The 18,357-nt window shown below is 39.0% G+C and overlaps 1 protein-coding gene across 2 annotated transcripts in view; it reads right to left on the reverse strand.

Annotated features, from left to right (window-relative positions):
• The window catches only part of LOC139480567 (microtubule-associated protein futsch-like), a 190,378-nt gene that overhangs the window by 56,803 nt on the left and 115,218 nt on the right, over positions 1–18,357 (reverse strand). Inside the window, exons 14-15 of one of the 2 annotated variants that reach the window (XM_071263709.1) lie at positions 9,267–11,520; positions 5,728–6,252 (exon numbers count right to left, since the gene is read on the reverse strand). In XM_071263709.1, the coding sequence (XP_071119810.1) occupies positions 5,728–6,252; positions 9,267–11,520 (2,779 nt within the window). Of the gene's footprint in view, positions 1–5,727; positions 6,253–8,990; positions 11,521–18,357 lie in introns of both variants that reach the window. The other variant, XM_071263708.1, reaches the window with a different exon arrangement.

Raw genomic sequence — 18,357 nt, forward strand, 5'->3', positions numbered from 1 at the left:
ACAGATCATCTTGATATGACGGCACATGAATACCACAACTATATTCATTATCCAATTTATCCTTATAATCAGTTCAAAAATAAAAATTTCTCCAGGATATCTACCTGTAATATAGCATATAAAATAAAATATGGTGGTTGGTTGGTTGGTTTGTTGTTTAACGCCGCACTCAGCAATATTCCAGGTATATGACGGCGGTCTGTAAATAAGCGAGTCTGGACCAGACAATCCAGTGATTGATATCATGAGCATCGATCTACGCAATTGGGATCAATGACATGTATCAACCAAGTCAGCGAGCCTGACCACCCGATCCCGTTAGTCGCCTTTTACGATAAGCATAGTCACCTTTTACGGCAAGCATGGGTTGCTGAAGACCTATTCTACCCCTGAATCTTCACAGGTCAATAAAATATGTATGAAGGCCAGAGGACAAACAGTCCCAATCATCTGCCAAAACAGATTCCATTGGGCATAAAAGGCAGAACAGTGGTGCAAATGACATGAATGGACCACTGAAAACCAGCGATGACACCAGGTGTTCGCAAAAACGATAAGCATGCCCTGCCTCTACAGTAACACGCCCCCACTCACACGATTCACATGAAGTAAGTGTTTAAGAGATCTCAATTTACTGCCTCTACAGCATAGCCCCCAGGTGATAATGGTCACCATTATTGCTGTAACTGACATGAAATTGACATGACATAAACAACTGTACATATCAAACACTTACAAAATGACAACTTTTCACTAGGTACTCACGATTCACTGATGACAAACAAGCCCTTCTTGTAATCGCAAGTGAATGTTAACAAACGCAGGTGAAAAGTCCTGAATACCTATTCGCCGCAGAGACTGAGCTGATGAGTATGAACCACGAGAGGAATAGACGCTCCCTTGTTACAAGACAATACGGGTGTTATCTGGATGTGTCAACACGGTAATGTACACAGTGTAATGGGGTGGTCTGGTTAGCTGTCTCTGTCAGTGCCTTGTGAACACGTGGACAGGGAGGTAGCTATATTCCCGACACACGCATATCCTCACTATAAGACTGAAATTGAGAAACGCCAATCACAACAGGAAAATGGTTCCGATTAATGCGATTGAAGAATTGTTAAAATACCATTATCTAACCAGGAAAACCAGTTTCTATATACTGAGTAAACAATGAGATCAGGATGTATTTTTTTTCAAAGAAACCAAATTTTGACTGTGGCCACTGACAATAGGAAGGGGGGAGAGAGAGGGGGGGGGGGATGGGAGGGGGAGAAACAAGTTTATTGGAAAACATTGACAGCTTGACTTACATACTGTCTAGGATGGCCTCAATGTTAAATATGTGAATAGCCAAACATGAAAACTAGACATTTCATACTCAATAATGTCTTGGTTTTGGCTTGTAGTTTAACGCCGCACTCAGCAATATTCCAGCTATATGACGGCGGCCAGTAAATAATCGAGTCTGGACCAGACAATCCAGTGACTGATATCATGAGCATCGATCCATGCAATTGAGATCGATGACACACATCAACCAAGTCAGCGAGTCTGACCACCCGATCTTACAACAAGCATAGTCGCCATTTAAGGTTGCTGAAGACCTATTCTAAATAGAGAAGAAACCTATATAATCCTACACTGTTTTATAAATTGTTGTATAATTATGATAGAAGGCTTGCATTATGATATATCATATAACAAAATACTTAATACTTTATATGAACATAGAAGTTATTTTCTGACATGAAAGAAATCACTTTACACTAAGTCTCTATAGCTGCTAACTTCCTCACAGCTCCTTGAATGGAAGCATGTTGTTTTACACCCAAGAGCCCCCCCTGTCTCAACACCTGGTCCAGGTCAGGTCCCCTCCTAGCAAGGGGAACATGGCTCCACACCTGGTCCAGGTCAGGTACCCTCCTAGCAAGGGGAACATGGCTCCACACCTGGTCCAGGTCAGGTACCCTCCTACCAAGGGGAACATGACTCCACACCTGGTCTAGGCCAGGACTCTCCTATCAAGGGGAACATGGCTCCACACCTGGTCTAGGCCATATATATAACTGTTATGTTCTTCATCAAATGCAGCCTTATAATGAAGGATCCTGGTAATCAACACTCAGAGCTTTGATAAATTTGAATAATTCAATACTGTTGTGAAACAAGCACGCATCTGCACACGCATGCATACCTGTTGACTTAATGAGGTGTCGGGAGAAACGAGAATGTAAAGTCATCGCATCATGTTACTGTAGGCAACCATCTTGTTCATACCACTTGGCAGCACCATTGCTGAGTTTGTGTAATCTACAACCAGGCATTTCATGAGATGTCAAGTTCACCTCAAATGAGGTCAATAAGTTCAACATGCTATTTAAAATGTCCTAATGACAAATCTGATCTGAAATCACATGGGAACTATTTCTGATTCCTTTCGGTATGCACATTCCTTGTTGTGGACTGTGAATACTTTCAGTGCATACCCTGAGTCTTGTTCCATACAGAAGATGAAGGAAGTACCTGTAGCTCCTGTACCAGTGTTTGCATAGCGAGCGACATCAAGGTACACTGGCAACAGGGAACTGTATGTTACATGGAGTCATTAATTAAGTACACAGGCCCAGGATGACATGAACTTGAAAATATCCTATTCCATCTATTAAATGGTTAAAATCATTTTGGACAATTGGACAATATGTTTATAAATGAAAATGACCCCCCCCCCCCCCCCCCCCCCCCCCCCACCCCACACTTTATGAACCAAAATGAAGTTTATGGTCTATGGTTATATACTGAACAAAAAAGGTTAGGGATCATAAATATTTTGGGGATAATTTTTTAATACACCCTCCCCCCCCAACATATTCATGATCCCTTTTATTTTACTCATTATATGTTATTCTGAAAAGAAAAGAAATCGCTTTAGCGCTTCAAACAGTCACTTTGCTTTATATTTTCAGATAAAATAATAATTTATTTCCTGTTAGAGAATAATTATTGTCTTTAGGGCAACCGACCACAGGGTTGAAACTTGGCACTGTAGCACTCAAACTAAAGAAACAATTCTTTTCTTCAGCTGTTTACATCAGTCCAAATCAGCTGACTTGACAACTCTTGCTCTTTGCATTCCCATTCATTTCTGAGGACTGAATTATTCAGTCATACAGCATGTTTCCTCAGCAACAATAATCACATGGCTGGTGGGGAATGTAGGTTACCTGCGAGCGTCGTTAACACACTTATTAACAAGCATCGTGAAATATAACTTGACTCGGCTCACTTCATGTCAGCCTAATTAGATCAGTCATGCAACATTAATTGAGGGATTGGCAGGTATTGAGAAGGCGAAAGGACCACACTAGCATCTAGATCAAGTATCAAGTTCTGCAGGAAATTAGAGTTACAAAATTACATGTTCATTACAATAATAAATGTTATTTCAAACGTTAATTTCAAAATGTAAACTGAGATGGCAAGACAGTTTGAAGATTAAAATATAGTTTTGACGGGAATGCATGCACAATCATATTATACTTAGTTTACTGTAGTGGTGCTTTGATGAACTATATGCATGCAAACATTTGATGTCAATAGGTATATTTAACACAGTAGGAAGAATATTGATGAGGAATGATAAGCTAGGCATGCAAATAGATTTTATCCTTTTTTGACTTTCATCCCTAAACAGCAGTATTTTAATTGTCCATAGTGTATTGTTAAATTGAGAAAGGAGTTGGTTTAATAATCAAAATAACTGGTTCAAGAATATGGATAATAATGGTATACAACAGAGATTTCTTTGTTTGTTGTTTATTACCCCACACAACAGTCATTAAATAATCAAGTCTGGACCAGACAATCCTGTGAATGACATCATGAGCATCGAACCACACAATTGGGATATGATGATATGCATCAATTAAGTCAGCGAGCCTCACCACCCGATCCAGTTAGTCACATCTTATGACAAGCATAGTCACTTTTTACAGCAAGCATGGATGCTGAAGTCCCATCTACCCCAGATCTTCACAAGTGTAGATAAACCAACTGTCACATGACTTTCCATCAACAACACAAGGATAGGTTAATGGATAAATCCTACATAAACTGTACTGTTTATTTAGCACAATGTAGTTCAATGCATACATGTAAAGTGAGTAAACTGTGAAATTTACACAAGCAAACCCCCCAGCCTGCATATCCTACAACAAGCTCCACACACCGTTGTGTGAAACCGACACTGATTGACTGAAATGTCGTGTACTTACATGGTGAAATAGACACACATCTACCAACACCTATCCTGATAGCCTTGTTTCTTCTGTAAGACGTATAAACTGAACTAGTACACATGCAATAGTGTGCCTCATATCAGCTATTGATTTCAGTGATCTCAGATCAGCTGCTTGGGTCTGATGGCGGAGAATGGATGTCAATAGCAACAAGGTAAACAGCTGCCAAATACACACAATTTTTAAGATAAAGTAGATTTATCACCACCTGGTTAATTATGATGTGATAGTAAATAAAGGCTGGCTCAGAAAACAAGATCAATGTCAGTCTCCCTGGAATTGACGGGCTGATAAGTAAACAAGGCTTTAGTTGATTAGGTATAGGCCGGAAAATGTCTGATATGAATGACAAACTAAAACAATATTACAGCAATTAATGTTGACTTTACTTCATGATTTTGAGAGTCTATCAGATGATCATTATATTATTGTCCATCTATTCATTTTCTGTAATCATGAATCCCTTCAAGAGTAGCCTCCCTTTACTAAAAAAACCTGACATTTGTAAACAGCTTCTGAAATTTCACTTTACATAACATACATCTTTTGTAAAAATGGTGTTAATGACTGGATCCAAAATAATTACCTAAAACAACAAACAAACATGGAAACACCATAGGATTAAAAGTACAGTGGACTGCCAAAATCAACATGCACAATTGGAACAGGTTTTTTTATTGTTAGAACAAGTTTTTTTTCAAGAATTCAACATCAAAATAAGTGTTTTGCTTGAAAATGTATTGTCATTATGAAGACAATATTTGACTTCTCCGATGACAGAATCTACAGGAGAGGTCAATGTTTCCCCACGACTTGTCACAAGACTGAAACACAAGCAATCAACACAACGAACACGCCACGAGGGACGAGGTATGATAAGGCCATTTTCAGGACAACTAAATCCACATGATGTTTGTTATGGAAAACATTATATGTATTGACATGAGAATAAGATAATTCAATTCTAACATGTTTCAAACTTCTCACACATGAAAAGCAAGGTTTATGTCCAAAAATGATGATTTTAATAATTTCAGGATATATTTTTCTAATATTTGACCAAGCACAGGCAAGTCTTTGATTCAAGATGATTTTCTTAGATGATTGCAATGATTGTTAAAACACATGGTGAAACTTCGTTAGTCACAGACTTAGAGCTTACACATTTCTCCAGACAATACAAAAAACCATCTCCATTTTCCCTTCTTTAAACCATACTTCTGTACTTAATATGGTCAAGTGAACATGTCAAATTTTCATAACATTATCATATTTTTCTCCAGTTAAGTTGCCTTTTCCAAAAAAAATAGCCCTTCGACTACTATACCCATTTCTTTAACTTCGGAAGACATCCAAACATTTTGTAATGCCAATTAAATGCACAGCATGTTTGTCAAAGGGGCTTCACAAGTTCTACCCATCATCTCACCTTCATCAAATGGAGGCAGGCCTTCCTCGGTGGGGCTGGATACTCCAGGACCAAACTTCCTGCGGACTGTGGCTTCAGAAATGACTGCTCGTCTCTCCATCTCAAGCGCTTGAAGTCTCTTCTGGTCGAAGTCCTCTGGTGTAGATGAGTCCCGCTTGACCACAAAATTTGGCTTTTGGACAATTTCAGCGAACTGTCTGGCTTTATCAACCATTTCTTGAGAGTCATACATTTTACCACGCGGGGAGGTAACTCCACTCTGTGACTGTCCATATGTTTCCTCGATTTCAGTTTTCTGAAATCTTTGATTACCTCCCTTTGATTCATAGCTATACAATGTGGTTGGACTTGTGATGCTGTCTTCAAAGGCGGAATCAACACTGGTCCGTACGAAAGATGAATCTCTCTCACTAGAGTTATCTCCCATGGAGTATGTCTGGTTTTGAAAGGAGATGAGGTGTACGTCAGTGCTGTCTGTCTCATCAGGGGAGGTAGGCAGACTGGACACAAGAATTCCGCTGTCTCCTAGGAGCAACACATGGAGAATAGAGGTAAAATATAACACAAAAATTACTAATTCACAACAAACATTATTTTCCATGAGAGTAAAACAATCATCTTGCCTATATAGTGATGTAAGGGGCCCAGCAAATGTACTGCTACAGTTTGCTTTACCTAATTACAAAATTCTGGTTATCTGGTTTCTAAAGACGACAAATAAAGAAATACAGTCAAGACCAAACAATTATGTGAGTGAGTATTGTTTTAGGCTGCTTTTAGCAATATTCCAGCAATATCATGGCGGGGGACACCATGACTGGGCTACACAAATTGTTCCCACATGGGGAAATGAACCCAGGGCTTCGGCTAGGTGAGCAAACACTTTAACCACTACGCCACCCCACTGCCCCAAAGACCACACAAAAGTATCTAGTCATACATATATTCTTCTTATTTGGTTCCTAATTCTCAAAATTCAACTGTGTATAGAAATTCTCATTAAAAACACAATAGAAATCTTACTGAAAATTGGATTGACTATGTGTACATAACTTGAATTAATGATAAGCTGATTAGTTCAAAACCAGAGTTCAACAATTTCCATACTAATATTGTGTTTCAGATGACGTCATATTGCATTTTTCTAAAAAAAACACAGTGACATCACATGGATTCAGTTGATCAATCAGCTAAAATGCACATGAGCAAATATCAGAAAGGTATTACACATGATCATTCTACCCTTACAAGACTTGTCCCAGATTATCTAATCCAACCCAACTCCCAGTTATCAGGAATGAAATGATGGATAAAGAAACAAAGTATAATGGAGTATCTAGTTTTTGTCGAAAGTCAACAGTACTTGTATCATGACACACACATCAAAAGTGAAAGGAGAGAGCAGCACAATGACATACCATATGTAGTGTAATTAACTCTGCAACGGTCGTTTACATGGTATACAAGTTGAAAAGTGTCATAAATTCCACAGTTAGTGAATTGAGAATGATTTTACAGCACACACACAGAGCATGAAGTGAAAGAAGCACTCATAAAATATCTCAAAATATCAACTCCACAATAAATAATATTCAAATCAATACTTTTGTTCTTCATGAGCTAGTCTTAGATATTTACTTTACTTTTCTCAGTGACATTTCATGTATCTCAACATAGAAATCTGTTATAGAGATTGAAGAAAGATATTTCACTAAATTACACAGTTATTAGATTTGTTGACATATTGACTTAATTGGCTTCTGATCATAAATACAATATGAAGCAACACAGATCACACACATCATGAAGAACACAGTGTCAACAGGGCTCCCACACAGTGGACAACTTACAGCACAAGACTTTAGGCCTGCATGATTTGTCATAAAAAAACCTTGAAAAAGCAATGCTGATGTACACACACTGTACAAAAACTACTTTCTGGAATTACCCCAAATCACAACACTTTCAATCTGGTTTCCAATCTGATTAATTAATTATATTCGACCCGACATGTGTGAGGAGCCCTGATGTAGAGTCAAGCCATGTTATCTCATAAACCGCCCCTTCAAATGTACCACATCAGACCAGCCTTATACCTGTCAAGGCTATTTATCTTAAATCTGACACACAAGTATGACTGAAACTTAGAACCTGTGAACCATTCCAAACAATATGTATTACATAATTTGGAAATTGTATTGACAACCCTGCTCATAATCATAATAAATTAATATTTTTAAAAATTTATTTATGAAATGAAAAAATGCAATGGCTAAATATATTACCCATTTCTTGATGGGATTAATCCTACGGGGAAGAAAATGCCATCCGTTTGCTAATAAAGTCAATGTAACTGTAAATTTTGAGAAATACAAAAAGGCTACCAGACATGATTATTATCAATATGAATTTTTTAAAAAGGCTAAAATGTGACAGGCTGATTTGTAAAACAATTAAATTGACCTGGTCTTAATACTCAATAAAAGAGACCCATCCTCAGCTGCCATCTCCAAGTTCCCCAGCTTCACGATAACAAGGTTTGACCAGATTGACAGTATGTGCAGGTATATATGAATATAGGGTTGCATGAGAACAATGAAGGCTTGGGTACACACTAGTGCCAATATATTAGACAACAGTTAGTAATGTGAATAGTAGCCAGCTGTTACTTGAGTATTGGGTCCATTCCACATAATAGCAATGATCAAGTTTAAGTTTTAATTAAGTTTTTTTTCTGTTCTGTTTCATTTATTTCCTTGCTGCAAGGTATGCCTCACACCTTATGTGTATTTTGTAAACTTGGAACATACATAGTGGGTTAATAAGAAAGATTTCACTTCTTGAGTTTTATACTTCAAAGGAAGCATCTTGAGCTTTCAAAAAGAAATGACCTAAAAAAGAATTTGTTTCAGATTAAACATTCATATAATTCATACATATGATATTGAATGATTAGTTTTGTCTTACACAGCTGTTAGGAATTTTTCAGCAATGTCATTACAGGTGACACCAGAAATGGAATTCAGATATTTAACCTGGGACTTGACAAAGCAAGTGAATGCTAACCACGTGGCTACCCTACTGCACTATAAGTTTGATAGAGCTAAAGAAGAATCTGATAAGTAAATAATAGGGATAATGATGTTTTAAGACCATAATTATTTAGTATGGATGTTGATTAAAAACAGTAATATTCTCTTTTCATGATTATTGGATTTGATATTTTATCAAGAAATACATAGTTTTCCATGCGGCCATCTTACCTGGAGAGAAAGTAGCATTAAATCCACCTTCATCTTCGGAACCATCAGACTCCTTTCTCACACTGCTGTCAAGTCTTTTCATATCAGAGAAATAAGCATCAATGCTTGAATTAGATGTCTCATTATTGTCTAAATCTAACAATGAGGACTTTTTAAGACCGAAAAAATCAGCCCTCATTTGGGCCAAACTTTTGACCTGACGACCTTCACCTTCGTTAGTAAAAGCAGGTGATTCATGGGACTCAAAATCAATTAACCTTTCCATAATAGCGTTACCTGTCGGTGAAGATTTGGAGTTAAGGAGTGATGAAGATTTGAAATCAATTTCCACTATATCCTCGCCACTGAGTTGTGTGGCAAGGGGTGGGGCAATGGTCGGCAGTGGGGGTGGGGCCGTGTCTGGGAGGGGTGGAGGAACAGAGCTGGCATCAGATGCATCAGACTCATATCCTGCAGCTGCAGTTCCTGCAAGATGATCTGGGATTGATGACCGCTTGGAGACCCTCACTGAAGGTGGGGTCGAACTTGGTGAAGCCTCAATGTTTGAAACGTTGGTGTGAACTTGGTGGATAATGGTGGTTCCTGGGACAGGAGGTGCTGGTGCTTTTCGTTTCGGGCTCCTTCCTTTATCTTTAATATCGCTAATTGCCTGAGACTGAACCTCGGTTGAACTTTCTTCAATGATCACCTTGGGCTCAATAACCTGTGTCATTACAGTTTTCTTTGTGCTGACAACTTCCGATTTATATCCAGGAGCTGAGCTATCTAGAACTGGATTACCTGCATTGTCAATTGAAGTTTTGATTTCAATGACCTCCTCAATTATTGTCTCAATCTCTTCTTCCTCTATTTCATCTTTCTTCTCCAGAACTTTTCTTTCTTGTTTCAAAGCTTCTTGTCTGACAGATTCCTTCTTTGACTTTTCTTGCTTCAAAGCTTCCTGTCTGACAGATTCCTTCTTTGACTTTTCTTGCTTCAAAGCTTCTTGTCTGACAGATTCCTTCTTTGACTTTTCTTGCTTCAAGGCTTCTTGTCTGACAGATTCCTTCTTTGACTTTTCTTGCTTCAAGGCTTCTTGTCTGACAGATTCCTTCTTTGACTTTTCTTGCTTCAAGGCTTCTTGTCTGACAGATTCCTTCTTTGACTTTTCTTGTTTCACTTTAGGCCTGGCGCCTCCATGGACCCCAGAATAGGCATCAAAGCGACCAAAGAGCTCACTGTTTTGAGGAAGTTGGCTTGCACCTTCAGTTCTAATGGACGTGTCTATATTTGAAGATTGAGAACTACTCCCTTCTCTGGTAACAACAGTGACAGTTTCAGCTGATCTGACTGGAGACTTGACTCTCACTTTCGATTCATGAACTTGTGTTACTGTGGAGGTAGTGACTGTTGTTGCACTATCAGAGTTGGAAGCAAATGCATCAGTATCTTTAAACAACTGAGAGGATTTTAAGGCTCCAAATATTTCAGATTCAAGAGAACTTTCCAGAATCAATGGCTTCACTTTGGATTCTTCAATACTTGCTGTTGAGGTAATGCCCAGGTCATTGGGTCTTTTAGCAGGAGATTCTAGTGATTTACTGACTGCCGTTGTCTTCACACTGGATATGTCCCGGGGACTCTGCACAATCTCTTCAACCCTTGGAGATGTGGGTACAGATTTTGTGGGGGATGAATCTTTACTGGACACCAAACCATTTACTTTCTGTTCAGATTCTTCAGAGGAACTGGATATAGTTGATGCCCTCTTTTTCTTCAATCGAGGTGGAGCTACAGGTGGAGGTCCATCTGCAGTAGGTACTGAAGGCTTGGCTGCAATGGGAGGTTTAACAGTAGCTTCAGAGGGAGTCAGAGCTTCAGGAGGTCGAAGTGGAGATTCTGTTATGGACGGAGATCTTGGGCTGGCAGGTCCAGGACTGGTTGACTCGGATGGTGGAGGAGGAGCTCTTGACTTCTTTGAGGATGATCGAGGAGTACTCTTAACAGGAGTGGACGAACTGGAGTGAGCCTTCTTCAAGCTTGCTTCAGATTTCCCCCTTGGTGTCTTTTCACCAGATGACTCTGCTTCTTGAGTATTATTTTCTTTCAGAGCTCTTTCTGGACTCTTGTGTCTATCTTTAGCTTCTTCTTGGCAGTTTTGTAGCGATGATAAGTCTAGCTTCTCAACAACTGGCTGTGATGTGAAGGTGGTTTCTGAGTGGCCCAAATCTTGTTCAACAAAAGCTTTTGACACTGAGTGGACTTTCTTACTCCTGGGTGTCTGCCGGGGAGAGTGCCGAGGAGACTCAAGAGGTCTTCTCGCCACTGGTGGACTGTCTGTGGTTGTCTCAGGCTTTCCTTCAAGATGCAAGGACCTTCTCTTTATGCGGTACTCTCTAGCTGCTTGTACTGCTTCATCAGGTTTGGAGGTATAGCTGTGTCGCTTGATGTTCTCCTTACCACTGCCACCACGACGCTGATGTCGGAGTTTCTCTGTCCTCTCTTCCTCCTCCTTGGCACGCTTCCTTGCAGTGTATTCCTCAGGGTTTCTCTGCAAAAGGAACACACATGCATTAACTGGTCAAACTGTAAACATACAAAACATAAGTGGTCCACGATCAAAATAGACTTTCAACACCAAAGCTTCCTGAAGCTATAACAAAAATGTTTTGCAGAATAATGAATACTTGGCTACTTGAATCAAAAGAACAGCATTAGCTCACCTTTTCGTGAGCCTAGTATCATCACTATTTGATAGTGATTTATATATACATGAGTATGATTATAGTCGGAAAGGTACAATGGCTTTAGCATTATGATTATGGAAAGGGCTTTGTTGCTGTTATTATTGATAAAGTGACACCTGGTATAACCAACACCTAATTATACCATCCACCCTGTTATAGTTATGCCTGTACCTGTAATCCTCACTACCATCAGTGTTGGTTATGTCAGGGCCTGCTTTAATTATTGTCAGTTCAGATCCATTCAGTAAAGTGTGGTAAACTTTCTACAAACTGTAGATACAACGCATTCCTCATGGGTTGACCAAGCAGGGTCCTGTAACCCACTTACCCCTTAGACACTCACTCAAGGTGGAGTAAGACACAGGTGGTGATGAATTATTCAGGGAAATACAATGAAAGTGTGTTCCCACAAAGACCTCCATTAGTCTACTACGTGACCATATGTTTCATGAGACATGAAATTGAAGCCTGTCAAGCAGAGCAGACATGAATCTATTCCACAACGGCCCGTACCAACCTATAAAGGAAACTGTGATAACCTATTTCTGGGGAATATTCAGATGCTAATGTTAGTTACAGTCATGAAACTATCAAGTACTTGGTAGCTTACCATTTCATATTTAGAAATACTTGATAGCCTACCATTTCATATTTGAAGCACTTGGTAGCTTACCATTTTATGTGAAGTACTTGATAGCTTACCATTTCATATTTGAAGTACTTGGTGGCTTACCATTTCATATTTGAAGTACTTGGTAGCCTACCATTTTATGTCTGAAGTATTTGATAGCTTACCATTTCTTATTTGAAATACTTGGTGGCTTACCATTTCGGTTCATTTCATATTTAAAGTGCTGTGTATAGGTTTGTTTAAAGAAAATTGGAATGAACTGGAGAAATCTGTACATTGAATGACATGTACAATATAAGTGAAATCATATGCACTGTTTTTTGCCTTCTGATGTGCACTGATTAGACGACCGACAAAAACAGTGAACTGTAGTAGACTAATTCACAGGTTATGATGTGGTCTTGTCAAGTACCATGTAGATCTCCTATATCACCCGTATATCAAGGTGTCTGACAAAGCATCTACATATATATGTGGGCAGAATATGTTAACCAAAAATGTTGAATTTCTTCCAACATTGTAGTGTCTTGGTAACAATGCTCATTTGTTCCATGACATCATGCCACTGTCCCATGGCGTAACAGTGATGTCACTGAAAAACAAGTTCTATTTGCATTTCATATTAAACTAAAATGGGTTCATTTCCATATCTTTGTATTTTGTTGCCTGTTAGGAACAAAACACATTTCATAGCCTCAGTACTTCACATAAAAAATGCCTTCAGCACTGACACTACATATTAGCCTTTAGTGGTTTCCGTTTCACAGCAAACAGTCATCAGCAACCTGAATTAGCCCTGAAGTAATCCACATTCATGAAAACATGTTCTCTCCACAATCATAAATAACTATATTTTTTCAAACTATAACTATGGACTACCTATTGAACAGCCTCTCATACATTTCATCGTACTAGACAGCCAGCTGCATGCATAGCTATTGATTACTGCACTGTACGTCTATGTCCTGTGTATATCAACACATGCATTGCAGCAGGATCAGTAACAGCCACCACTGCTGCGGCAACAGCTTATACACTGACAGGTACAGCACTGGTGGACTACCAGGTCATGATGTTATACAGCAAACAATGTTCTGTCATGGATCTTGTGTGCAAAACATGGTTCATTTTCATTCATGTACAACTGCAAATATGACAACATTTGGAACAATGTTTAACAATATTAGAAACTACAGAAATAGCTCGACAAAAATATAGCAAAAGCACCTTAAGAACTCTCAAATGTATATTCTTTGGTTGTTTGTTTGTTGTTTAATGCCACACTAATCAATATTCCAGCTATATGACAGTAGTCTGTAAATAATCATGGAATTGGCATCATGTGCATCAATCTATCCAACTGAGATAGATGACATGCGTCAACCAAGTCACCGAGCCTGACCACCCGATCCTCTTACAACAAGCTTAGTAGCCTCTTACGGCAAGCATGGGTTGCTGAAGACCTATTCTATCCCGGATCTTCACAGGTCCACATGTATATTCAAAATTCAGACTATATATATTAATATTATAGGAGACATTTCAATCAATTATCAATGCAAATAAGGAAATTTACATGATGAAGATAATAATATTATCCATGAATAAATTCTAGAGACATACCACTGGTGTGCTACTAAATGTTTATAAGCATCACGGAACATTTACCAGAGCTATGTACATTAACATCAGGAACACAAGGGAATCTTACTGTGATGATGAAAGGCATCCCACTCCCCAACATCAGGCAATTACCTGACCTAATTTACCTGAGCAAGAGTCAAGAATCCTTCTGCAATTAGTCCCAGGTAAGTGGGGGCTAAGATACCCCCGACAATTGAATTTCTATCAGGTAAGACAATCCAGTCTCCAAGTTTCGAATCACCTTTTCACTAGTTTAGGGGCACCAGGACATGGGGAATGGTTGCAGGAGTAAAATGTATGGTCACATGTCACTGCTGCTGAAACATTCTCTACGTCTGCTGCGACTCGTTACTGAAGCACTCCAACACAATCCATTCTGTGGGCCTCTGGACAACTGAAGTGTTTCAAGTCAACCCCGTCCCTCACCGGTCACTTGTGAGCAGGACAGCAGAAGCCCTCCTCTGTTAGATCGACCATTGACAATATCAGATGTGTATGAGCTGAATCAGACTTTACAGAGCTGCAGATATAACCTGTGGGCTGTTGCCTATTAGTGGAGCACTATAATACACTCACTGTTCAATATTTCCAATTCATTTGATTATGTGGCGTAGTTTATGTGTTATTGAATTGTAGTTGAATGCCATTGTAATTCATCCATTCCTTTAACTGTAGGAATGTTCTACTTTCTACAATACTCTCATAAATCATGGCGTATCAAAAATGTCAGAAAATATTCTGTACTCAGTTTAGTAAAAATGAAAAAACAAAAATGACAAATAGCCATCTATTTCTGTACCTGGTCACAACTTTTCTTCAAGAGAATTTGTTGTAATTTTCTGTCTCTTTCTGTTAGTCAACCTCTACCCGGTGCTGTCAATATCTTTACCATTTTAATTCTGCTTCCTGCATTTTGAGATGTCTACATCCTACACTATCCCACCTATGGCCAATCATACACAACAACTCTAAGATACACCATTAGTTTGATGTTTCTGCTGTAGCTCCAACCTCTTCATGACATACACGTACCCAGTGTAGTCTTCCCCAACTCCATCTCAACCCAAACCTGCATGACAAAACATGCTGTCCACACAAAAACAAAGTTAACAAAAAATAGTTCCCAATTACGGGAATTTGTATAAGGTTATTAAAACTCCTCCAAAGCAGGAGACAAAACAGCCTTGCACAACAGATTATTGTCTGTTCAAGCATTGGGTTCTCCAAAAAAGTATCTACAACACTTGGAACTAATCTAAAACCCTTATTCAATTACTTTACTTGACAAAAGGCTGGTCAAAAACTTGAAATCTTCGAACTACAAAAGAGCTCAGCCACACAGGAGGTGGTTCTTAAGGCAAACACCTACTGTTGGTGAAACAAACAGATCATTCTCACATTATTTGCAGCCTCTTTGGGATACACAGCTCATGTGATGATGCAGTGACAGACTCCACACAGGACAATCCATGCTGGCCATGAACCACTTGCACAAAGCAACTCATCCTCCATTATCCAGGGGGGTAGCCTAGTGGTTCAAGCGTTCGCTTGTCACGCTGAAAAACCGGGTTCGATTCTCGACATGGGTACATTGTGTGAAGCCCATTTCTGTTGTCCCCCGCCGTGATATTGCTGGAATATTGCTAAAAGCGGCATAAAACCATACTCACTCACTCACTCAATTATCCAGGGTATTAATAATCACCATCTATTATGACATAGTTCCTCGACCCAAGTCACCATTGCTTTATTTTGGGAGTTACATCTCCATCAGTGACAACAGCCAATCAAAATGCCATTTAACATTTTTAACATTTTTAATTGAATCAGGAGACTGTCAAAACAATTGTTTTGGTGGTAATGTTGTTATTATCATTAGGAAGACAAGGGTTTTAAGTCCTCATTGTACAACATCCAACTTGTATTAGAGACGATATACAATAAAAGAGGTGACCCCTACCACATTATTGTGCTATTTAACTCTGAAATGGCATTTGATGTGCAGATGTCAAGGGAGTAAGATGCTATTACTTGCAAAACTAACTATGGATAGTTGATGGTGAAGAGGAATTCTGTTGAACATCTGAATTTTTACTTGTCTCACAGCAAAATGATGAATTTCAAACAAATCATAAAAAAATACATTTTGAATTGAATTCATTGTTTTGAAACTTTCACACAGATCATGATGTACTTCATTGTCTCAGTATCATCAACATTTTCTTCTCAGCCAATATTATATAGAATGGAAACTGTTATATAAAGAGAATTCACAGAAATACCCAGGCTTCATCCCATTAACTTTAAAATATTTTGTTTGTGTATTTTGTTTCTTTCTTGTTTGACACTGAACTCAGCAATAGTCCAGCTGTATGACAGCAGTCTGTAAATAATCAAGTGTGGACCAGACAATCCAGTGATTGAAATAATAGCATTGATCCACGCAATTGGGATACGATGACATACATCAACGAAGACAGCGAGTCTGACCCCCCGATCCCGTTAGTCACCTCTTACGACAAGCAAAGTCGCCTTTTACGGCTAGGATGGTTGCTGAAGACCTATTCTAACCCAGATATTCATGGGCATAACTTTGAAAGAAGCTCATGTTTATACAGCAGTAGGTAATTTCTGAAAAAGAGCATGACCACAGATTGTTGAATTGAAATAGGAAAGCCACATTTAGATAAGGGCTATATTCATCTTAAAATAAATAAATTTGAAAGGCTTTCACAATACATCCTCCCAAGGCAAGGGAGTAAACTGTATACAAAAGTCCAGTTTCCACCCTTGCCGAACTAGGCTGGAATAATGGGAGTTATATTTTGGCTGGGCTAATGAGTCTATGCATAGTCCAATCAAAATCACGTAACGATAAATCAACATCAGGCTCATAAACTGCTGTCCAGATATTGGTAGATTGCAGGATTTGCAAAACATGTGTATCATCAACAGATATTATCCAAATCCTTTCATGAAATTAATCAAGGTGCTTTCGTGATTTGATGGAATAAGACCCATTTTATGACAACATACATTTTGTGATTGATCAGATTGTTTTGACTGAAAGCCCAGAAACTCCATCCTAGTTCAGCAAGGGTGGAAACTGGACTTTATATATTTCTCAATGATTAAGTTAAAAAAAGAACAACATGTTAGGATAGAGAATGCAAAACATTCCAAGTAATTCCATGTCTAAAAGCGGAAGGAAATTCTAAAGCTATGTGACAATGCAGAGCAGGTGATGAGAGAAGATACCCAGTTTGAACCAGGTCAACTCATACTTATGTTCTGGACAACACACAAGGTTCTCCTGTATTCATGGTCAGAGCTAATGTGGGGTCACACACAGATAGGTCGGCATTCACAATCACAGAGATAACCCAGAGGTCTCCGAGTCAGAGTCATGTCTTCCACAACTCAGAGATGTCATCAACAGCCCAGGTGAAGTGGAATGTTATAGAGTGTTGAGGAGCCACTCTGACCGTGTGGGGTAACAAGACACTGTTGTATGAGATTGGAACAATGGCCTGGCTAGACTCACTTCACTGTGTGTTATATCCTTCAGAACGTATGTGAATGTTTTGAATGCTTATTGAGACAACTTGCTATCACTGGGGTATATTATTGGAGAACATCATGCAAATTGTTCGACTGTCATATTGGTGGTACTATCTAAGCAATTCAGTGAAATAAAATCAGTGAGTGAGTGAAAATATAGTGTCAGCGAACATTAGTAAGAAAGTGAGTGACAGAGGGGCTGAAAGAGAGAGCGTAAGTGCTTTGTTGAGTATTTCTTTACAACAGTGTTATAGCTAGTCGTTGCACCAGTTTTCACACACAACTATACCACAAGTATCTGAGTCACATGCCATCACAACTGTCATGCAATTACAGTCATTCTAAGGAGAACGTGCCTGCCTGCAAGTCAAATACACATCTCATCAGCAGTGCTGGAAAGTTATAGGTTATTACCTTCAGCTTCTTCCTCTGGGAGAGATATAACAAACAAAACTTCATGTCAGGAATTCATTTTCAGTTGAAGCACAGAACTCTGATCAACAGATATCCACCATGTCACCATGAACAACATCCAGCAACAATATTATCCTCTGCTAAATAAAGGTTAAAACAAATTCCACAGAGAAAGTAATAGTCAGTAACATGCAGACCAGGGAAGACATCAAGTGTTCAATGTCACCACATAGGACACCAGGTATTGGCTACAAGTGAGCACCATCTTTGATTGTGGGAAGACACCAGGTGTCAGATATGTCAGTGTCATCATTGCCCAAAGCTAAGACTCAAGGTGTCTGCAATGGCGGAGCACCATCACTACCACAGGGGTAGACACCAGGTGTTGTAT

The sequence above is a fragment of the Haliotis cracherodii genome, unplaced genomic scaffold (genome assembly GCF_022045235.1).
Source record: "Haliotis cracherodii isolate W230 unplaced genomic scaffold, xgHalCrac1.p SCAF_4, whole genome shotgun sequence".
In the NCBI taxonomy this organism is placed as follows: Eukaryota; Metazoa; Mollusca; class Gastropoda; order Lepetellida; family Haliotidae; genus Haliotis; species Haliotis cracherodii.